Source organism: Chaetodon auriga, chromosome 19 (assembly GCF_051107435.1).
Source record: "Chaetodon auriga isolate fChaAug3 chromosome 19, fChaAug3.hap1, whole genome shotgun sequence".
Taxonomy (NCBI): Eukaryota; Metazoa; Chordata; class Actinopteri; order Chaetodontiformes; family Chaetodontidae; genus Chaetodon; species Chaetodon auriga.
In genome coordinates, this window is record NC_135092.1 from 4,104,722 (window position 1) to 4,129,226 (window position 24,505).

Below are 24,505 nucleotides of genomic sequence, written 5' to 3' on the forward strand. Positions count from 1 at the left end.
CACATATGCTATGGGTGGCACCCTCGGGTGTTGGGCATAGGCGGGGTTTTAGTGCTATTGTCACGCCTTAATGGAGGCCAAGCATGACAAGCGTGTGGACTTATTCACGCCACACGCCTATTCACCGCCATTCAGGGGGAACGCGCTCGGCCGTGACCTCTGCTCAGCCAGCTACTCCAACTAGGTGTGTGTGCGTCTCTGTGTGTGCGCGCGTGTCAGAGGCTTTGTGAAGGAGAGCGCTCTTAACCCTGCTCACCATCTCTTTTCACATGGAAATAAATGAGGGGGCCCCTCTAATATACAGCAGCATTTACAGTGAGATGAACAGAGAACAGGGTGTCTGCATGCAATTTAGCACAGCTGAAAACATCTTAGTTACTGCCTCACACTGTCCATAGTAATGTAGAAACATTTTCAAACAACATGTTTATTTTTCTCTGTTCTATGTAATAATAAACTGATTTTTTTGGTTTTGGACTGTTGAATCAAGATGATTTAAGATGTCACTAGCAGCTTTTTTCAACACAGAATTCTTCTTGAGAACACAAACACAAACATATGTCAGTCATCGCTTGGTTGTGTAATTAGCTCTACTGAAACACTAGAAAAAAAAATCAGAGTGAGTCTCATGAGACAGAACAAAATCTTAACCTTCCCACATAGGGAAACACCCATGTTTAAGGAATAAAAAACTAAAAGTTTTTCCTCCAATCACCTTATCAAATGAGGGCACTGATTGTATATTCATGTCCCGTGGACATTTCAGCTTCTGAATATCTCTCACACCAACATTCAAGTTGTAACTACAAGTGGGAAATTCTGGAAAACACTTCAAGGAAATGAAACGCTTATGTAATGATAAACAATATGATACTATACTGCCCATGCTATGTTGTGGCATAAAGCACCATTTTGTTGTTGTTGTAAACAATATTCGTGTGACATTTCAGTGTACATGATAACATCAGTGCACTTTAGTGTGTACATCATCATAATTTTGAGGCCTCGGGAAATAACAATTTTACATTTGTACAATAACTGATTCCTTATGCTAGTTATGAATATTAAAGTATCATCTGCATATAGAGTTCTTTTTATAATTAAAACTTCCTGCATCCAAACATTCTTTTCATTAGCTTAGCAGCTAATGCAGCTCATCCAGCTAATCTCTAGATGGATGTTTTCTGATCTCACCTCATTAGTAGAATTGAAGCTCCAGGGTGTCTTTAAAATCCTGTCATCATTGTACAAAATTTTCTCCAAAGCCAAACGTTTGTGAGTCAGTGACTTCACAATAATCAATGAGTCTCACTTTAAAAGTTCACAATTTTTCCTAATAATATCATACATTTCTTTACAGTTTAGCAAATTCTAAATACATTTTAATGATTTGTTATTGGCACACTGCTGTTGTTTTTTCCATGGTTAACAGTTTAAACCTTGTTTTTCCAGTGTACACGCTCAACTCAACTCAGGTAATGTAACATACATGCTACCTTTGTAAGTAGCTGTTAGCTCCGTTAGCCATGCTGCTGTGTCCACACGGTGGCAGTCAGCGGGTCAAAAGGGCTGAAATCAGGCCCAGCAAGTCCAAGAGTATTGCTGAACTGTAGATCTGTTGTTGATCAGTTGTTCACCTTTACCTCAGAACCACAGAACTGATGAATGGTTCTTACTAAAACTCCAGTAGATCCAGCGCTCCCGGCTGCCATGGCTGGTGACTCATCTGACACAGATTAAAAGACATATTAAGGCCAGTTACGTGGTAGACATCCAGAGACAACTTTTCAAAGACATTAAAACTGAAAACTAAAAGCAGTTAAAAAGTGCAGTAAAACTGAAGCTATCAGGCAATAGCCAGCCTCACAGTGTCTGAAAGGGTCACATGATGGGGGTGTAATAAATCATGGAAGGACAAGTCATGACTGATAAGACCTGATCAATATGCAAATGTGGGTGTCTGCATCATTGTTTCCAAAGTGCTGCCTGTCCAGACTAAAACGCAATCCCAGACTTTTCAAACTAAAATGATGTCACCAGCATTTCTGAAAGACTCTGTTTTTGGGGGTAAAAAATGTGGTAAACTTAGCAAAAACTAGCAAAACATCGCTAACAGGAAAACCTGTGGCTACATCCACAGGAGTGGATGTAGCCACAGATGACGAAATTACATCTAACCTCCTCACACAGCAGATTTTAATATAAAATGTTTGTTTTTTCCACACCAAAGCTGGCAAACTGCTGTTGACTGCCCTCAGCCATCTTCTCTATCTTTCTAATTTCTTTCACACCTCTTCTGTTTCTCTCCTTTTCTCTCGTCATCTTCACACTGTTGTTCACTGCATGGCTTCAGCCTGCTGCCTGCTCTCTCTCAAAGGTTTCTTACAGTGTACTTTCATGCAGTCTCTCTTTTTTACTCATGCACCTTTCTTTCACTGTTTCTTTTTTCTTGCTGTCTTCCTGATATATTGTTGCTGTACCTGTTTTTCTGTTGTGTCTGTGCTGCGTGTTGTCTCTGTGGTATTTGGACTATTTTATTGACAGTCCTGAAATTCATAGCTGTTGCATTTAGCTGCTTAGCTGGTTTTGTGTGAACAGTAAGGGTATTATTACTGCCTTTGATTGTGTAAAAAATTATCAAAAATGTCATCAGCTATTGTATATTATATATGTTTAAGACATGGTTTTACTTTTGTAAGAAAAGTTGGGCTTTCTTTTTTCCCTCAATGGGATTTTGAAAACCGAAGTGTTCAAATGTGAAGCATCGTACTTCATCATGTCATCTCCACACTTTAAAGGTTTCAAGAAACATAAAATCTTTGTCACAATTTGAATCAGTATTTCAGTTTTTACCTGCAGCTGGATTGTTTTCACAGACATGCTGATCATCCCTCTTTTAAAACAGGATTTCTGTTCTTTTTTTAACTGTTCTTAGTGAGTATGGGTTGAAATGCTGATGTCACAGTCTGAAACCTTCGTGTGCTTTTGTGTGTCAGCTTTGGTTTGTTTTTCGGTGTAGTTGGTGTTCATCACCGAACTAACAGCTGATTTTTCATCTCTTTACCAAGCGCTTGCAGGGAAATGAAGTCATCTTCATTTTATTTTAACAGTTATGTGCCTTTAAGGAACTTCTCTTTTTATATCTCGTCACTTTGCTCCGGATAGAAGTTTTCCGCTCTGGTTTATTTCCTGGTTTGATGTCTTCTTTTCTTTTTTTGGGTTATTTTTGTGTAATTTAGGTTTCTTTTGTTTCTTTGGGTGTTGTGTTTATAAGTTTCTCTTATACTTGCTCTTGTTAAAACAATTCTTTCCCCTTACCGTTTTTTATGTGTTACTCTTTTGTATGTATGTAAGCTGTATTTGATTTAACTTGTCGCTATGTGGGTAATGCTGTCCAGAGGATGTTAATGTAGATGAAGACCAAAACACTTTGTAGATGACATATTTGAAATTTCACACTTGTCTTAAGATGAAGTTATGAGCAGGGCAGAGCAGGAGAAAATCCAAATGAATGGTTTGTTAACTGGATTGGTCCACTTTAGCATATCAGAGTCTCAGAATTGTAATCCTTGAATTTAATAATTCATTTCACAAACATATGCCCTGCATTGTTTGTGTAAACTACATGAGACTGCAGCCCGTTTTTGAAATGATGCTCTTACAGTAGAACGTGTTAATATTGTAATATTATGCCAGGATTCCTTTCTGCAGTCTTGCTAATTTAGCATCTGCTTACTGTTTGTATATATCTTCAGAAACTAGCAGTCTGAGGTTTTGTAGGATCGTCCAATGGCAATGTTGTTGTTTAAAGTTGAGTCCAGGGCTTGATTTACTGTAGTTTTTAAAATTGTTTCACAAAGGCCGTTTCAATGTACCCATGTTTTACGTTCTTAAAGGGCTTATTGTGTTTGATGTAAATCCAACACAACTGCCATTTGTGTAAAGCAACTTTTTTTTCTTCTTTGTAAAGTCGACTTCTTTCAATGTGGTGGTTCCTTTTTTCTTTCCTTTTGTATGTGTGTTGTAAATACATTATCTTCTTCCTTGTTTCTTGACTGCTTGGCTCCTCTCTCTGTTTGCTATTGTATATATTTATATCTTCCTAACCTGTTCTTTCCATCTTGACTATTTCTCTCCTTCTCTTCCTTTACAAGCTGCTGTAGCTGCCACAGCCAACACCAGTACTGTTACTACTGCTACTGCTGGGGCTCCAGGGGCCCCTGGGGGCCATCCTCAGGGGGTCCCTGGCTCCCCCAGCCCCGGTCCTGCTTCTCATAACATCCCCTCAGTCAACGAAGGTACAGACTGAATTGACGGGTTCCACTTAGGGAAATTCTCGCAGCCATCCTCTTTTTCTCGGTCACTTATCTTTGTCTTTGGAGATCTTCTGCTTCCTTAGATCTTCTTTCTTTCCCTTCTTCCCTCTGTCTTTTGTTCTGTCCCTTCTCTCCTTCTCATCTGTATTTTTAGATTTTTTATTTTCCCCCTCTCTATTTGTTTTTCTGTTTTTCCTTTGTTCTCTTGACTCCCCTCTCTCACTTTAATCACAATTCCTCACCTCCTCTCTCTTCACTCCATCAGTTATTTATCCCCCACCTTTTTTCCCCCTGTTTCTATCCTTCTTGAGTCTCATCACCTCATTTCTCTTTTCTTGCATCAGTCTTGTTTTTTCCCTCAGCCAGTGTTAGGTTTTCATCTCAGGTGTCTAGCTCCAGTCTTTTGCAGTGTCTTTGTCCTTGTTTCAGTCTACAGCGCTGTCTGGTTATCTGCCTGTCCATCAAAGCTGAGTTCAATCCACTTTCAAACCAGTCAGTTGAAGAAATTGAGAGTTTTGGGTCTCCAAATTTGAATGCTGCAAACACATTGATACAGTAACTGTGATCTGACTTGGTCATGGGAAATTAAGCCAGTCCTGGGAAATTTGAAAGAACTAGCAGTTTTTCTTAGTCCTCCATATATTTCTAAAATATTAGAAAATGGAAAGAATTGTACATAACATAATCCAAAACAAAATCAGTAGTGCAAGATCAAGTAAAAAACATAAATCCTCAATCTTGACCTGTTGCTCTCAAGATGTTTTTCAGTTTTTCTCTCAGCCTTGCAATTTCCAATTTTGTGGAAAGGATGTAAAGTGCATATTTTTCTTCCAATCTACTACAAATTCAACAATTTCTCACTACAATAATCATAAATAACACTCCACAAAAAGCAGATGGAATTGTCTAATATCTCAGTAATTGTTTCCACTTTAAATTCAAAGCAAACTTGCAGCCACCCAGAATGAGTTTCCTGGTGCAGCAAAATTTGATGAGATAAAGAGCTGTATCATCAGCAAACAAGTGGAATTTATTGATGTTCGGATCTGATGAATTTGAGAGTGCATTGACCACAGTCCTCATGGCCTGGTCTTTGTCTTTTTTTTCCATTTGTTGGCACTATTGTGCAGTCCTACCCTGTTTTTTCTGTCTACCTGTCTGTCTGAATGTGTCCATGTGTCCTGATGTTTCAATGTCTCTATGCTCACTGTTTGCATGCTTGCAATTTCCACCTGATGGAGTGGGGAGTATGTCACCGGGGTAAAAAAAACAAAGCCAACAAAGCAGTTTAAATGGACCAAATTAAAAAAATAAAATAAAATAAAAATCTAATTTGTGCTTAGCAGCGACTGAAATTTTCAGTTGTTTGACATTTAGCCTTCACTCTGTTTTCACTTGCAGCACATCATCTTACACTGCACTTATCAAATTTGTAAGAGGGATGCATACAAAGATTTATTGTTAATAGATATTTTTTTTTTTTGTATTACAAGTTTCATTATAATCGAACTGAAGCGTAATCAAGATAACTAGATGGAGTCTTTCTGGTGTCCCTCCACTGATCCTAATTTGTTTTTTCCTTTGAAACAGCGATTATAAATGTTTTTTATTAACAGGATGTTGGCTTTCACCATGCAGGCGTGTTGCCCCATCCACCCATACAATGAATGTGCTCTTAAATTATTTAAGCTGTTCCACATGTGTGGTTTGAATACGGAAATAAAGTGCCTTTCAAAGCTGATAACCTTTAGTTTCCAATTTTCAGAGACTAAAACAAAGTTGCTCAGATATTTTCATTTAGTTTCATACAGAAAAAAAGCAAGCATGCAGACAGAGGCTCATTCCTTTCCAGTACACGTAGGAATATGTAGAACTGAAATTTCCTCTAGTTTTCTGTAGGGGTAAACAGCAGCTATAGGAAATCCATCAGATTTTTGTATTATTTTTATTCCCAAAACACTGCCCTGCAGAAACCTTATTATTATTTGTCAATGATCTTCTTCTTCTTCGTCTTCTTCTTCACTACCAATGATGATAAAGAAAGCCCTCATGTTTTCTGCTGCAGCCACTTTCAGTTCTAATTTTAACAATTTACCTGAAATGTAAGTAGAATTATAAAATAGCATGAAATGGAAATAATCAAGTAAAGTAGAAGAAATTCTTGAGTAAATGTAGTTACTTTCCACCACTGCTTCTCGCCTTGATTTAGTTGTATCATCTGGTTTAGTTATTGGTTCGTCCATTGCCCGACTTGCTGTCATGCCTGTGTCTTCCTTTGTAAAAGAGGTTTTTCCAGCCTCAATGGGACTCACCTGGTCAAATTAATAATAAATGAAAAATATTGAGTCGCAGCAGTAGCAGCAGTTGCAAAAAGTGTTATTAGCAGCGTCAGTCCTTTGTAGTTATTAGCAGTAGCTGTTTTTAGCAGCAGCATCGTTGCTATACTTTCCTCAGAAGCAACAACAGCATTAGTAATGGCAGCAGCAGTTGTTGTTTTGGTCACATGTTGAAACAGGATCAGCCAAGCCATATTGGTGTCATGACCCATCTTTTGTTTAGTTGCTCAAGAAAAAATAGTGTATAGCAGAGGAGCTTCCCATGCCAGCTTCACTGTTTCAGGCCAAAATTTAGGGAGTGGTCTGAACGGAGAAAAAGGGGTCAGCATTGAGAAGGTATTAACAGTGGTGGTGGAAGGTAACAGTTTATGAATTTATTGCAATTTCGTTTTATAACGTGTAAGGTTTCTGCAAGACAGTGTTGCAAATGTTGCATTTAGAGGCTGACTGCTTATTCTTTTCTGCCATGCTGACACAATTTGGTTATTGTGGTATAAGACAGACGTCAAATATTTGACAAAAACAATATTTTTTTCTGATATTGGTCACAGTAAACAGCATATTCCTGAGTACAGTGTGTTTGTAATACACCTAACGGTTTGAGTTTTTCCTGTACATTTCAATGGCGGAGGTAAGTTTATATGGTGCCCTTGGCAAAGAAATTTGTATGGAATTTCTTTCCTGCTCAAAAGCAATTCAGTGTCCATTCAAGTGCGTTTCACATACATGCATCTCCTCTGGAAACCATATATTGGTCCAATATATGTGAACAAGTTTATGTTGAGTATCAGCGAATAAGCATTTCAGTCCATTTTTGTCACGGACATGTAAAAGCTGGTGAACGTTTCTCTTGTGTTTGGTGTAAAGTATAATTCTATGCCATTATTTTGGCTCAGACTGATACAGCGGGATTTGAGCCCTATGAAAGCGATACCAAGACATTTTGAATGTTATTTTTCTGCATCTGTCACTCAGAATAATGCAACTGAGAAAAGGAGTATTGTGCTTGTAGCACTTATTGTTTTGAAAACCAATAAGGTTTTTAAAAGTTTTTCTTTGTTTTGAAGTAAAATCTTTGACACATTGTAGCGTTCCTGAATGAAATGAAACACACTTGAGTTCATCATGCCAAGGTATCGTTACGAGGCTTTTGTCGATCCACCTGGCAGTTCTGTGTATCTGTTGTTTACCTGTTAAGTGCCATCTAACATACTCAGGCTCTGGTTAGCAGAAATAATAACTTTATTATAATAACTGCTCTAACCAAGACTGCAAATAATAGCCAATGATATTCCCATCCTGTATTTAACTGTTGTTAGTTTGTGAGGATTGTGTAGTACAAGGTCAAAGTGAGTGTGTGTGTGTATGTGTGTGTGTAAACTCACTGCTGTCATATGGAAACTGTTTTTTTCAGCCAAAAGGGGCAACTTAAAAAAAAATCAGACAAAAATAGCAAGTGGTAAACTTAAATAATTTAACAAGAGAAATATGCTTCTTTCCAAATGTTACTTAGGAAAACTCAAGTCATACTTGATCGATATCAGTCTCATGTCTGCAGCGTTTTCAAGTGAAACTTTTAACAAAAGCTATAACGTGTTTGATCAGTCAGCTTCTACCATCATCGCAACATCAGGTGCATATTTTTATAAGTACTGACTCTGGATGTTCTTCGTCCCTCGAGAATGAATCCTAGCTATTTTGGTGCCCATTAACTTTTCCTCTAGTGCCACCATTGTTTGTCCTGTCCCAATACTTTCTTATTGTGTGATATCACATGCAAGCAAAGAAAGTGTTTTAATGTGACAGCAGTGAGGTTCTGTTGGAGCCTGTGAGAGGCTTTGGAATATAGAATTATCCACTGGCCTTCCCTCTAGTCTTTTCTGACTCTGTGTGTGTGTGTGTGTGTGTGTGTGTGTGTGTGTGTGTGTGTGTGTGTGTGTGTGCGTGCGTGCGTGCGTGCGTGCGTGCGTGCGTGCGCGCGCGCGCGCGCGCGCGCGCGCGTGTGTGTACGTGTGCGTGCGTGCGTGTGTGCGTGCGCAGGTTGGAGCCAGCTGGCAGCCATGCACTGTGTGATGCTCCCTGACCTCCTTGGCCTGGACAAGTTCAGACCTCCTCTGTTAGAGATGTTAGCGAGGAGATGGCAGGACCGTTGTCTGGAGGTAACACACGGACACACACACACACTGTATGCACAAGTCCAAGCTGAGCCCTGTCTCCTAAAGATTATATTCTCCAAGTTATCAACAGCAGATGCATCTCGAAAGGAACATAAAGTCTCCCTGATTACTGTTTTTTATTCAGAAGTTGATGTTCATAAGAACATTTTAATGAATGTATATGCAATGTGGCAAAATGTTCATACTGAACCTATCTGCAAAACTTTCACTCTCTGCGTGAAATGTGGAAATGACGGGCATTAAAAATAGTTACAACATAACTCTTTGTGGATTTAGGTGCGAGAGGCTGCACAAGCTCTCCTGTTGGCTGAGTTAAGAAGGATTGGCCAATCAGGACGCAAGGACACCATTGACATGTGGGCTCCCTACCTGCCTCAGTATGTGGACACTGTCAGCTCCCGTAAGTACCTCACACTGCTTTATATCTGAGAGAAAAAAAGAAAGAAGAGAGAAAGAAATTGTGTTTGTTTTGCTGCTTGTTGATGGTTTTTGATGTTACACAATGACTTTTCACACACTCTGAAACATGATAACTAAGCACATTAACATGCTGTTAGAATCCTAACATGCTAGCATTCTTAATCTTAAAAGGGGAGCTAATTTTACACGTCTGTTTCCAGGTGATGTGAATCACTACTGCGTATGTGAAAAAGCCTTTTGAGGCTACTGACTCTGTGAAGTCAGATAAAGTGATGTCACTTAAGTCAGAATTGGTTGTGGCTGCAGATAACAAGTTGAAACTGTCTGCAGTTGACTTAAGATGGATGATGGGTAATGTAGACTCCAGGTTTTGGCATGGGAGAAGACTGCGTTGCACAGGATGATATGTCTGGTAGTGCTGCATCAATTTCTGATCCTTTTATATCAACCCTCCCTCACTAGCGCAGCAGTGTTTTCAGTGTTAAATGCTAATTCGCTAGTTCCACATAACATCCAATATTTGATAGCATACTAACTGCAGGTGTTGTGAGAGAGCATGTTAGCACGCTAGTATTAGCAATCAACTGAAAGTCCTAACCTGATAAGTGTCTGTTTTGTTTCATTACATTACTTTAGTCTGGTGCCATGTTCATGTTCACTGATTTGTGTTGGGAGCCAGAGTTGTTTAGTTTTGCCCTAATTCATCGTGACTGATGCATCCGCCCAGCCAATGTTACTTTCAGTTGTAGCGAGTTCTAGGATCAGTGAACTTAACGCTTACTTCCATCAAAGAAATATAATATTGATTTAAAAGCTATTTCTGTAATTCCACTGACAACGTGCACAGCTGCACCCATCTCGTGCACAGTTGTCTCCGTTTTTGTGGCCTTTTTTCATGGATGTAGCGTCGTAACTAACTGCCTGTGTGGGAAGATGATATGCTGTTTCTTATCCCACCTAAAAAGCTGTGATTGGTCAATTATTTCTTCAACTGGGAGCAATGGCTGTTGATGAGCGCCACACAAGACCCACGTGATCAAATCTGAGATATCTATCTCTCTATCTCCTCTCTCTATCCATTCATCCATCTCTCTTTCCTTCCGTCCCTTCTCTCTCTCTCTGTCTATAGTTACACCTGCTGATGGGAAGAAAGGTGAATCTCCACCTTCTTTTACTAGAAACAGCCCTCTAAAATGCTGTGTGTGTGTGTGTCTGTGTCTCAGTGTGTGTGTTCAGGAGTCGCCCTGTGGTTGCCGAGGATGCTGGGGGTTTCTCAGGGGAGCAGTTGCCATAGAAACGGGCACCGGTCAGTGTTGTGTTACCACAGCAGTACCGCAGGCGGGGGAGGTGGGGGGGAGTGATGGGCTGGTGACCTCGGGGGACGAGGGAGGATGGAGGCAGGGAGGGAGGAGGGAACAGAGTGAGAGAGAGAGATAGAGCGAGGTGAAAGGGTCATTGAATTTGATCTGTGTGCTGCACAGACAGTAAGATGACTCCTGCTGGTCCTGGAAATCCTGGAATATCATGGGAAAGTCAGGAATATGTTGAATCCTCTGGAGACACTCGAAGCTGTTCTTGGGTGTGTCTATTCTGAAACACCAAATATTTCATTTCTACACATTGAACTCAAAATCCAACCTTCCTCCTTCCTGTAAAACAGGGTGTGTCAACCTTTTCTGGTCTCTGACCCCATCTTTTGGTCCCAACTTTGGCCATCAACAAAAACCCTCCTCCAAAGTCTAATTTAGCTCTGAAGCTAATCGAGATTAGCGGCAGTAACATATGTCAAAGCTTTGGATTTGATAAGAGGAGGGTGACAGACACCCCATTTATACCTGCTATTGAAATGGCATCTATATCCCGATAAGTTGTCTACATAATTAATTATCTGATTTTGTCTTTGCATTTACATCTGGTGTTTTTAATGTGTTCTTGTTATCCTCACTGAGATTAGATCTCTGTCCATGCAAATCAGCACCAGACTCCCTTAAAAAATTTTGAGGTTTGTTGAGTTAAAACTTTTGAAACTTTATGAAAGGCTGTCAAGAAAAAAATCAGAATTATTTGTCCCATTTTAGAAATTCTGCAAACGTAATCCATGAAGTGATTCCTTTCTTTGTATAAACAACATTGTAAGTTTGTCGCAACATGTTACAGTACCTGAGTGGAGGTGACTCTGTGACAAGATAAATTATATGTCTTGTTAACAGCAGATCAGCTGCACAGATGAGTGCAACACACACTGTCGTGCACACAGTTGTTTCTAACTGTATATCAATAATTTCCACCTGCACTGCTTTCATTTTTCATGCAGTTCTGTTGATTAAAGTGTCTTTTGGTGCGTTCATGGCACAGAATCTAATCAGTCATTCGTGGTCTGTCTCTTTCAGCCTTCTCGCTGGCACGTTCTCTAAATTTGAACAACAAGCTCTTTATGTTAAATTTCTGGATCAATGTTCTGTTGCGTATGGATGTCAGCATATTGTACAGATTGCCTTTACACCTACCTAAGATCTGAACACATTGCGAGCCAGACTTCCTCCAAATGTGGTCAGAGAGATCCGATCACATCCAATCACAACACTTTTACAACTTGCATTTTTTTTCTTATCCAGATAACATGTCTGGATACAGACCACATTTTAATACCAGGTGTAAATGATGTCTGATATTTTCCCCCAAACATTAAGAGCAAGAATAGATCCTCAGCATAAAAGAGCACTGTGCCTGTTAACCATCATCTGTGTCTGTGTGGGTTGTTACACATTATATAATGAAAGAGCATATTTGTTCCATATTGACAGATGAGTGTCTGACATGCAGAATGAAGGCTGAATATATGATTTGGACAAAAGCAAAGCATAGAGGAGTCTCTATGAGATGAGAAGATGATGAGATATGATGATACTCTATGCAGAAAATGTCCACTTGGAGATGATCATCGGCTGCCTTTATTCCATGTTCATACAGAGCTGAACCATGAGCCGTGCATGATCAGGTGATCTTGCTTACCTTCATGACGTGTTGCACGTGTGTGAGAACTGAAATGAGTTATGGTGCGTTGTTGAGGCTGTACAGCTGTGCAGTAGAACATCCAGTGTGCAGTCACAGCAGACAGTGTGGGAGGAGAGATGATATGAGCAGAGATCAAATGAGTGTGAAACTTGTTTCAGGGGAGCAAATTGACAGAGTTCAAGTATATTAAAATCAGATGTAACTTTTAGTTTGTCAGCCTAAAATAAGCACAGCGTCATTGTCCTGATATACCAGAGTGTATACTAAATACTGCGCTGTACATTACAGCACCTTCCACACACTCACTTTGCTGATGATGAGTGGAACATGTGTGGAGTGATAGCATTTATTCCACCCTGTTGACAGTCATCACATACTCTCTCTCTCTCTCCAGCAGCAGAGAGGCTGGTGTTTGAAGGAAGACACCTGTATTTATCCATTAGCTTTTAGTGGCCAGGAAATGTCACTGAGTCAGTGAAGGAGTCTCACTGTCACAGCATGGGGCTGAACAGGCAACACGCACACGCACACGCACACGCACACACACACACACACACACACACACACACACACACACACACACACACACACACACACACACAAAGCAGTGGCCATGACCTTTCAGCTCTCCTGGAAGTGTTTAAAAGGCTTTAACACAAAGGAAACTGGGCGAGCTGGAGTTGTTAACCTGCAATCAGAGGGAGGGAGAGAAGTGTCTACTCTGTCTCCATCCTCACTGCTGTGTGTAATTAGCTGCTTTTTACCTTAAAGGAACAGGCTGCCATTTTGGGGAAACATTCTTATCAGCTTTCTCTCTGAGAGTGAGATGAGAACGTCGATATCAATCTCATATGTGTTAAGTACGGAGTTGGAGTAAGGACATGGTTAGCCTAGCTTAGCATATAGACCTGAAACAGAGGGAAATGCTCGAATAGTTCTTTCCAAAGTTGAAAAATCGACTACTAACACCTCTAAAGCTCACAAATGAACACCAAGCTATTTCTTGGAGAACAACAGCCAGCAGCAGCGATTATATCTGCCAACCTGCGCTCGCTGGAAATGCTGCACGGAAGTACTAACAAACAATAAAACAGTGGTGTGAAGCTTTAATCTTTGGGGCGGAAGACTTCCAGAACTGCAGGGAGGGACAAAAGGGAGCAGTGGAGGCCTGGGAGAAAGCCTGCGAGGCTGGGCAAGGAGAAAGAGTCAACCTGGGGGGGCTGGGTGTATAGAGAGGGGCTCTACACACACTTTACACTCTCATATTCACACACACTTGATTAAACAAAGTCCCCAGCATTGTTCACCCTCACACACGCATGAACACACACAGTTTGAAGGGTCAAACTGTGTGTGTGTGTGTGAAGCAGCTGTTTCTTTGATCACTGAACAGCAGTCACCATTTCCTCTCTCTCTCCTCTGTCTTTGGTTCACTATCTACCTCGATCGCCCAATCCTGTCTGTTTTTTCTTTTCTCATCTCAATGACCTGCTGCTGTTCAAGATCCGCCTCCTCTTCTTCTCCTCTCCTTTGCTTTTCTTGTCATCCTCGCATCTCCTCCTGCTCACTTTTTTCTTTTTTGCATCTGTCTCTTCATCACCGCTCCTCCTCCTCCCCCTCCTCCATCACTTCCACTTCATTTCCCTCTGCTCCTTTTCTCACCCCTCCCTTGCCTCTCCCTCCTCTTCTTCTCTTCTTGCTTTTCTTTCCTTTGTTTGTTTCTTGTTATAATACCTTTCTTTTACTTTTCCCTCTTTCCTTTCTACACTGTTCATGTCTTTAATACTATGCATTGCCCCCTTTAGCATCAGTGATGGCCTGCAGCCTTTTGCTACAGTTGTGGACGCAGCCCTTTATTTTCTCAGGTGGTAAAGCTGCTCGTTCTTCTTGGAAAAAAGCAACCAGGTCCGGCAAATTCTTTGGCTGTCTTTTGTGAACTGCACATTTGAGATCTCCCCAAAGTGCCTCAGTGATGTTGAGGTCAGGAGACTGCGATGGCCACTCCAAAGCCTTCACTTTTTTCTGCTGTAGCCACTGAAGGGCTCACTTGGCCTTGTGTTTTGGATCATTGTCATGGAAAGTCAAAGTGCGTCCCATGAGCAGCTTCCGGGCCGATGAATGAAAATTCATCTTCCGATATTTCTGATAACGTACTGCATTCATCTTTCCATCAATTCTGATCAAAGTCCCTGTGTCTGTGTAGCTCACACACTCATCAGGGATCCACCTCCATGCTTCACACTGGGGGTGGTGTACTCATCATAGGCCTTGCTGACTCCTCTGCAAACATAATGTTTATGGTTGTGACCATAAGTTCAGTTTTGGTCTCAAAACTCCCAGTGACTTTGTTCAGACGTTTTCAGGCTTGTCTCTGTGCTGTTTGGTATACTGTAAGCGGGCTGTTTTGTGGTGATGGTGCAGGAACATCTTTTGATCGACTGTTGACCGTGTGGCCCATTTTTGCTCGAGTACCTCCTTATTGTGCACCTGCATACAGCTGCACCCCTTTTCTGCAGAGAAGTCTGTATTTCAGCTGAAATTGGTTGTGAGTTTTCTTTACATCCTGACCAGTTTTCCTGGCAGTTGTGGCCGAAACCTTCGTTGGTCTTCTTGACTGAGTCTTGGTAAACCTTTGATCAGGGACATCTGGGTGATTTCAGTTGTCATTATGATATAACAGGAGCCTGCATAGTTTTTTGATAATGAACGCCTTCATCTGACCTCTATCCCTAAATATAAGCCAAGTTTTCCGCGTGATCGGTCATATATTTTTAAAAAATGGCCAATATTTCAACAATTCTGGCAGGGATATGCAAATTCATGAGCACAGCTTGGATAAAATTTTCAGCAATTTAAGAAATAAGTAATGCAAATTGAAAATAAAAACAAACATGACAGAAATTGCAAACACTGAACACGTGGGAGGTCTTTCTCTGAAAAATGAAAATATCCATGATACATATCTGAAATATGTGTATAAATGGTGAGATAAAATGCATTGATCATTTTATCAATAGGTTTTAAAATGAGCAATGTAATCAAATACTAATAATCAAAATGCAGAAAAGAAACAAATGATCAAAATGAGAAACTAACTGGAGCTGAAAGAGAGGAGAGCTCGCTGTGATCTAAAGAACAGGAAGCACGAGTTCCAAACAGGAGGAGAGAGAGCAACAGACAGAAGAGAGGAGCATGAGATCCTGGAGGTTAACAAGGCATGCTGGGAGCTATGTGTCATGGCTGACATGACAAGCTTGACCTTGGTGCAGGGTAGAATGCCCCCCCCCCCCCCCCTCCTCCCGACTCCCCCCTGTCATCCACCCCTCCTCCACCTCCCTCTGTCCTTTTTCTCCCTCAGCTCCTGAATCTCTCTTTCTCATTCCCTCGCCCAGAACAGTTGAGTTATAGGCCCTGTGTGTGTGTGTGTGTGTGTGTGTGTGTGTGTGTGTGTTAGTGTGTGTGTTAGTGTGTGTGTCCAAGCGTGCGAGTGTGTGTGTTTGTAATGAACCACCTCAAATACCAGATGCAGACCGTAATTAGCTGGATCTGCACTGTGGCCTATTATGAGACACCATTTTCTAACTCAATTTCGCCCATACAAAGTCATCTTTCTGGAATGTGTGAAATGTGGGACCGTTCTGCGCCTCATGACCTCCAGTGCCAATGCTGGAGGTAGTGTGTCCTTCATTCAGTGAGGTGGAAAGTGGGGGCGTGTGGAGGACCCACTCTAATGCAAGAAATCTGAGTTTGCATCCTGTCACAGGCCTGCAGTTAAGGTTTTTTTTATACGTACCACCCGATCTTTACATGCTATGTTATGGATCTACATGCCTCACCCGAACCACACCTTAACCATAGTTTATTTGCAGTAACCGTTCCATGCCATAATAATCTTGTCAAATGAAATGTACATCTTGCAGGTGGTCAGGTGTAGACTACTAAAACCTTTTGATTTGGGAATAATTGTGATTTGATTAAACCTCATGGTTCTCATTGTGGCTGATATTTAACCAAGGGAGGCATATTTCCCCAACCTTAACAAAGTGCTTTGATTTGTCCAAACATAACCTGAAAACATTTATTACGTCAGTGAACAGATATGTCCAGTAAAAACACGTCCTCACTATCTTTAGTAAAAGTGGAATTCAGCCTTTATCTCATTTCTTTCAAACCGTACTTGCTATTGCATATTAGCTTATAACCGTAATTCAAAGGCAGGTCACGTAATGATGATGTGCTTTTAGAAAATGACCCAAGAGAATCTTTGCAGATGAAGGAAAAGTCAATCTGCCATTAAGGGACACAGTGGCTGCTCTTCAGCAAAAGTTACACAGGTTTAGAGACTCCCCTGCCGTGCCTCGATTCAGGAATGCATTTTTCTCAACAGGGAATTATCTTTAGCCAATCACAGAGCTCCTTCCTTTTCAGCCAATCATGTTTGCATAGCTTCCCTGGACACTGTAGTGGAAATTAAAATGAAGTAGTCTCATGACGGCATCTTGAAGACTGTGAAGCCGTCACATGGACAATATCTGTCCACAGACAGACATTTGACCGTTTCTATAGTTGTTCCTGCTGCAATTGGTTTCTCCAGGACCACACTTAATGACACACACACACCTTTCAGCCAATCAGAAAATATCATGTTTAGCATGCATCTTTAGTGTAACTTTTTTGATCCCGTGTTTGGCTCTGGCACTGAAAACTGCTGTGCATCATGTCAGTAAAGCTCATGTGGACTGAAATTGAATTGAGTGTGAGGGAGAACTCTGCGTATGTAGAACCATCATTCAGTCGTTTCGTCCAATCACGGCGAAGCATCAATTATATTTTAATTAAGTTCAATTAAGTTTTTATCACTTTAACGCTTTAGACGGATAATCAACAACCAGGCTGTTTATCGGCCTTCTGTCAGCGGGAGTGTGTGTGAGTGTGTGCATGTGTGTGATATAAAGCTGCGCAGAGTCATTATGTTGAGCTGTCAGCAGTGTGTGAGCAGGTTAATTGGAACATGAAGCACAATGTTAACCAGGATTAATCAATGTAATTGCACACAGTGTAATTACAGGTTTTTTTTTATCGGCGCGCTCTCGGCCTCCTCGTGAACTTGTGTGTGATGGTTGTGTTATTATTGTTATTGTTATCTTTCTTTTTAAAGGTGTGCTATGCAGGATTTTCCTAAAAAGCAATTAATACACCCACCTCTCCATCATCACTTATGACCCACTAGTAGTGTGTGGTGCTGTATTTTTTTTTTTTTTTCCCGGAGACGCTCTGCCCTCTGCCTGGCGTTCTTATTTTCTTCTTATTTTGCTGTGGCTGGGACGTTTATAGGCTGCAACCTTTGGTCAATTGGTGTTTAGCCCCAAGCCAAGCCAGGTGAGGTTGAGACTTGATGAAAAGGCAGCGACCAGGTACCAGCATGCATTGCAGGGGAAGCTATGAAAACGTAACTGACAGTTCCTGCATTTTATACCTTTAACTCCAATTATGTAATTTCAAAAATCAGCTTTTTTTTTATGGCTGGTGTAGTTTTCCTACACAGAGGACCAGTGTGAGTGTGAAGAAGTGTGGGTGTTAGTGCATATGCATGTGTGTAATTCATTAATTAAGCTGTTTTCCCAGAGATTAGACCAGCGTAGGCTCTGTTACCTTTAGTCGCTTCATTCATTAGTGCAGCATCATTCATTAACCCAGCCGCTAATGAAAAGCCACTTTTAATTGGCAATGGAGAGATAAGGGCTAAATGAAAACACTAAATATAGAGAGGGCAGGTGTGTGTACGTGCACATGTGTGTGTCTGTTTCCATTAATTCACCAGATAATGAGGAGGCCTCAATAAACCTTTATTAGCTACTTAACCAGGACAGTTAACCTTATTATCTGAGGATCAACACAGAAACCCAGTGTGATGACCTCACTAACAACCCGTACACACATAACAGGGTGAGAAAAGTCATCCGCGTGCTTCCATTCATGTGCTTTGAGCGCACGTGCACTGCGATGAAATGCCTCGAGCACATGTACGTTAGTCTGTCACCATGTCTGCGCTGTGAGAAATCACCTGTAGTTAAACATCAAACCATGGACACAAACACTTCTCTGGTGGTCTGTTTCATGCGACAGTGCGTGCTGATTTTTAATATTAACTCAGCTCTTTGTCTCTCTCTCTCTCCTCAGCTGGGACAGCCACTGAGCCCTCCCCTCCAGCCCCGCCTCCGCCTGAGGCTCAACCAATAGAAACCAAGGCTCCCGAGGAGGAACTGGACGTCACGGATGATGACATCACAGCAGGTAGGGACATAAAATTCAAATGTTTTAAAAAAGTGAAGATGTAGCAGGACTGTGGAGTTTTAGCCTCATTTAGAAACTCTACATATAAGGCTGATCGTGTGATGTCAGACGTCGTATGCAGGTGCTCATGTTTGTGCAGTGACATCACTGATGACATGACCACGCCTTTTAAGTGCCGCTGTAGTTGGAAACTGTTTTTGAACTTTCTTTTATTTGTGCTGCCATCAATCCTGACATATTAGGCTCCTGCAGATCACTATAGAAAATAAAACCTAGACAGCTTGACCCGGTCCAATCTCAGCATTCAGACAGTGTGAGGAGAATCAGTGGAGGCTATTCAACATGTTGTCAAAGATCCGAAATGACTCAAACATGTCTGAAAGCGACTTCCGCTGTCCACATTTCTCCTTAAAGTCACTGTGAATTGCTCGAGTGTGTCTGAGGTATAAAATTAAGGCATCATTTTCCCCTGTGACCTGTGGAGCCTCATCTGGTTTGATATGAGAAACATTAAAAAGTCATTTATCATTTATGTGCTGCTGAATCAAAGAGTCTTGCTCTGGTGACTCTGAATGTGGGTTAATCAGTGTGTGTGCGTGTGTGTGTGTGTGTGAGTGTGAGTGTGAGTGTGTGTGTGTGTTTCCTAATCAGTGCCACACAGCCCATGTGTAATGCCTGTGTGCTGTGACCTGCATGGTGTTAAAAGCAGTTTGGTGTTTAGTGTGCACACACGTTCTGTCTCTCACACTCACATACACAATAAGGTGAGAAACATTTCTCCCCATGAAACTGACTGACACCTGCAGTACAGGTAGAAAATGCACGCACACACGCACACACACACACACACACACACACACACACACACACACACACACACACACACACACAGCGTTTTCCAGTCCATTTGTATTTTGTCACATTTCCCTGAAAGTTTAGCGGTGACAGACAGATGGATCTAGCGATTAACTGGATTTCCCCCTCATTGTTTTTTCCTTTTGAGTTTTTCCTTTTTCTTCCTCCAGCTTAGTCCCCGTAAACTTCGCTTCTCTACTTCCTCCTGCAGCAGCTGATCACCATCGTCTCATTTCATTGCAGTCTTCAGGGAAATTTACATTCTCCCAACAATGTTATATTCTAAAAATACTGCTAAAACGCTGCCTCACTATCTCTTCACCTCCTTTCCTTCGCTCTCCCTCCATCCTTCTCTCAGACCAGTCAATATCACAGATGTGTCTGACAATTTATCATTTCTCACAGCTCATTTTTCTCCTATTGACAGCAGTGTTTTTTTCATTCAGTCTCTGCAGTATTAAATCTGTTAGCAGATGCCTCAAACACAGTCTGAATCTTCTCTGCTGTGGAGGAAAAAATCACACAACAAACTTTCTTACTCTGTTTCACTGACTTTCTCTTCCATCCTTCTTTCCTTCTTCCTTTCCTTCCTCTGTCTGTTTTGTGAACTTTTATTTCTTTTTATTTCCATTTCTATTTGTATCTCTGTTTTACTGTGTAAGTACTCAGATAATTAGAGATCTGTTGTTTTTGTCACCAACATAATTCTACAATGCGCTATTATTATAGTACTGAACACTTAAAACGACAAAGTCGGGGCTGCAGCTAGCAAGCATTTTCATTTTCTATTAGTTTATTGCTTTGATAAATTATGTGACGTTTGTTAAATGCCACAATATAATAAACAATGCTCAACATAAGTTCTGAGAACTCAAGGCAACATCTTCAGATGTGTTATTTTTGTTAACCGTCTTCAAAGATATTCACATTATGATGATAAAATATAGAGAAAAGCAGCAGATCGTCAGATAATGTTTCACAATTGACTTAAGCAATGTTAAGCATTTTTCATTTTAAGAAAAGGTTTCAACAGAAAGGTAATAGACAACAATTTTCTTAATTTTCTTACATTGTATGAACCAAATGATAAGATCTTCAGAATAAAAGAATCTTCAGAATAATGTGCGACAGAAAGAGGAGCTCAGTTAACGGATCGTTCCTGTCATAATGCAACACGGCATACAGAGGCAGAGCTCTGGGTGGCTGTCATCATTCCTCCTCTCAGGACCGAAACTGAACAGAGGGGAGCAGAGTGGAGAAGAGATGGGGGGGAAATGGAGGAAAACAGCAGAGAAAAGAGATGAGGAAAGGAAAAGGAGAGAGAGGAAACAAGGACAGAAAATGAGAAAATAGCAGGAAAGTAGAAAAGTAGGAGAGGACAGGAGGGGAGAAAGGGGGGAAGAGGAGAGAAGAGAAAACAAAAGAGGAGGAGATGAGAAGAGGAGACAAAGGAAAAAAGGCAGAGATGTCGACAGCCACAGAATCAGTTGGCTGCAGGCTGTTACCACGGCGATAGACTCATCACCTCAGTCTGCTGTCTCCCCTGTCACACACACAGACACACACATACACACACACAGAGTTCAGGATGTGCAGGTGACAACAGTTGTTGCTCGGTGCCACAGCTGCAAAACCTCCCAGACCAGAGCTGACATGCACACACACGTCCAAACATAAACCTGTGCGTGCGTGCGTGCGTGCATGCGTGCGTACGTGTGTGTGTGTGGGTGGGTGTGGGTGTGCGTGTGCGTGTCTGTGTGCGCGCACGTGTGCGTGTTGGCGCGCTGTAATTATGTCCCTGGCAGTGTCAGGGGATGTCATTAGGATCCACAGCACCCTTGTCCACCCCCACACACACATCCACACACATACACACTCTCTACCTCTTGCTTTCTCTCTCTCTCTCACACACACACACACACACACACACACACACACACACACACACACACACGTTTCAGTTTAGTTAACTGAATCTCTATTGGCATGACATTTGGAATAAAAAACATGTTGCCAAAGCATCTAGATAAACAAAGAACAGTAAATAATACATACAGTGAACACATGAACTAAAGACACTAATGGTGTACAGTGGGTGGAGTGAAACAAGTGATAAACTGATGACACTGGAATATAGCGAGAAATATGTCTGTGTGTCGCAGTTTATGGGATTTGATTTATGATGAGTAGGGGGTGTAATGGCGAGAGAAGTCCATGGTTTGCTATATTTTCAGTACAACACATTAATTCCAAATAACAAAATAAGCACTGAACAATATTTTTTGCAATTTAAAAAAAAATCCATAAGAATTCAATGTTATATTGATGGTCTGATTTAAAGTTTAGACAGTATAACAGCTCTCTGTAGCCCTGGACGTCTGTCCATCCATTGCTGGTGAGAGGAACCGCTTCGGCCGCGGATATTTCTTGGATGACTGCAGCTTGTGCTTGTTCACACAGGGCAGTGGATGATTCCTGAGTTATTTCAGCATGTGTTCCTCGTGCAGGAACAGGGTACTGCCTGATGCACTCATGAAGGAACTGTGTAGCAGAGGCTCAAGCAGTGTATGCAGTGATGCAAATGGTGTAGCATGTTTGCTTGAGTGTGTGATTTTTCCTCATGCACCACTCGTAATCCAGTGATGCAACTCACTGCGAAACAAAAACGATAGATAGAAAAGACGTTGTAGGCTCCTCTGGATCTGCTTCCTCATGGTGTTCGCCATACTGATGCCTTTCACTCACCATGAGCTGCTGTGTTCGTCCAGTGGCTAACCTGACCAGCATGCTTTCTAGGATGTACCACACATGAGAGGGAGAACAGAGAGAGCATCCCATCTCTGCCTGTGATGGAGGAGCTGACCCCAGAGAGGTCAAAGGTCCCCGCTGGACACTCCCTACCCCCACACACACATGCATGTTCTTTGTGCTGCCTCCTTCAGGATTCATAGCCCTGCAGACATCATCAGCTTATTCATTCCAGCCAGCAACATGCAGAATGAAACTATGCTGTAGATGGATAATTTCAGCCGTATTTCCGATTTGACATCACTTCCTTCATCCTGTTTTGTTGGTAGGAGGGAAGAAAAATAGTGTCCTTGTGAGAGGTCCACAGCAGCACAGATAGAGGTCAGAGTTCAAAGGGCAGGCTGACCCTCACCTCTCAGTGTCATTAGCCTGGTTGTGATTTGGTTAGCTGAAACGCTAGCCTCCCCTGCTAATCTAATATCAGAGCCTGGAGGTCGTTTGGGTCAGATCACATTTCTCCTCACAGCAGATTGAACCTATGGACAGATAAATGGTCTGAGCTGCGACTCCAAATGCTCTGATTGTTTCTGATGATTGTGTCTCTTCTGTTTGACACAGTGTGGGACCCAGCTGGTGTATGGGAGCATTATTATATTACAGACGAAGAGTGAAGTTATTGTCCAAATATTATTCATGTGCAGGAATGTATTTCTGGTGGATGTGGTACAGAAATAACAACACCTAAGACAGCAGGACAGTACAGTGTGATACAGTACAGTAGTGTAGTGGACTATATAAACATATTGTAGTATGCTGTAGTATCAGTACCAGAATCGGCTTTGTTTAAGTATAGGAACGCATATTTGGAATTTGACTGTTTATTTATTGTTCACCAATTCAGATCAAGTCAAATTGAGATAGTATTCTATGTTATATTATGGTATAGTATGATGTGGTGTAGTATAGAATGGTATGCCATAGTACAGTATTGCATCATTAAGTGTGGCACAGTATGATGCAGAATAATACTGCATGTTGTGGTATAGTGAAGTAAGGTGTTCCATAATGTCTGATAAGATGATGATGATCATAAATAATCCAATACAGGCTCAAAAAAACAAACAAACAAAAAAATATCTGTTTAACTGGACATCCAAAAATTAGAGCATGATTTCCCCTGAAATGAACAACCCTGGACATGCAGTTAGTTATGCATGTCCAGGGTTGTTCATTTCAGTAAGGACACAATGTACCGAATTACAGAAAAACATATACATTCATTCACTGCTGTAGTAGCTACTAGTGCCTCCTCTCCTCTCAAGTAAACATTTGATAACTACAACTCTCTCTCTCTCTCTCTCTCTCTCTCTCTCTCGCGCGCTCTGTCACATACTTAGGCTCATTCACACCCACACACCTGTCTTATGGTTGAATGGACAGTGTGATAATGTGCACATGAAGAGGGGGATGGACAGAGTGTGTGTGATTGTGTGTATGCGTGTGTCAGGGTTTATGAATGTGTCACTAAGATAAAGCACTGGCCTTGGGGTGTGTGAGTGTGAGAGTGTGAGTGTGAGTGTGAGTGTGTGTGTGTGTGTGTGTGTGTGTGTGTGTGTGTGTGTGTGTGTGTGTGTGTGTGTGTGTATGTATGTATGTATGTTTGTTTGTGCGTGTGTATGCGTGTGTGTATGCGCGTGTGTGTATGCGCCCATGTGCGTCCACGTGTGTGTGTGTGTGTGTGTGTGTGTGTGTGTGTGTGTGTGTGTGTGTGTGTGTGTGTGTGTGTGTGTGTGTGTGTTTGTGCGTGTGTATGCGCGTGTGTATGCGCGTGTGTATTCGTGTGTGTATGCGCCCATGTGCGTCCACGTGTGTGTGTGTGTGTGTGAACACAGAAGTAGATGGAGAGTCATGGAGACAGATGGACATTTTTTAATGACTAGATTTCTGGGTCACTGTCTGAATGCCTGATTGGCTGCTTCATTACTAACTTGTTAAACTAACTTAACTATCTCAGCTCCCAGATGAAAGCCTATTTCAGACCAACATTTGCATTGTGATGGGTTAACTGTATTAATATTTGGATTGTTAGATTTTTGGGGGTTGTCAGCGAGGGTGCATGCATTTTTCTCCTTATACACCTTCATGGCCTATTTTGACAGGCTTTGGTGAAGTTCATTGAGTTGTGCAGGTTGTGGTTGTGTCCACAGCAATTTCAGAAACTGACCCAAGGGGCCTGACACAAGGTGAGCTGGGTTGGAAAATGAAGGAACACATGAATGCAAGATTCAGAATGTTATTTATGCAGGTGAATGTTTTGGTCATCACGTGTGTTCAGAGCTGCAGC

At 41.5% G+C, this 24,505-nt stretch overlaps 1 protein-coding gene across 3 annotated transcripts in view; it reads left to right on the plus strand.

Annotated features, from left to right (window-relative positions):
- Nucleotides 1-24,505, plus strand: part of wdr7 (WD repeat domain 7) — a 102,634-nt gene that overhangs the window by 37,464 nt on the left and 40,665 nt on the right. For 2 of the 3 annotated variants that reach the window (XM_076758006.1, XM_076758007.1), the window contains exons 20-23: nt 4,155-4,298; nt 8,693-8,811; nt 9,106-9,229; nt 18,445-18,558. In XM_076758006.1, the coding sequence (XP_076614121.1) occupies nt 4,155-4,298; nt 8,693-8,811; nt 9,106-9,229; nt 18,445-18,558 (501 nt within the window). The remainder of the gene's footprint in view (nt 1-4,154; nt 4,299-8,692; nt 8,812-9,105; nt 9,230-18,444; nt 18,559-24,505) is intronic. The other variant, XM_076758008.1, reaches the window with a different exon arrangement.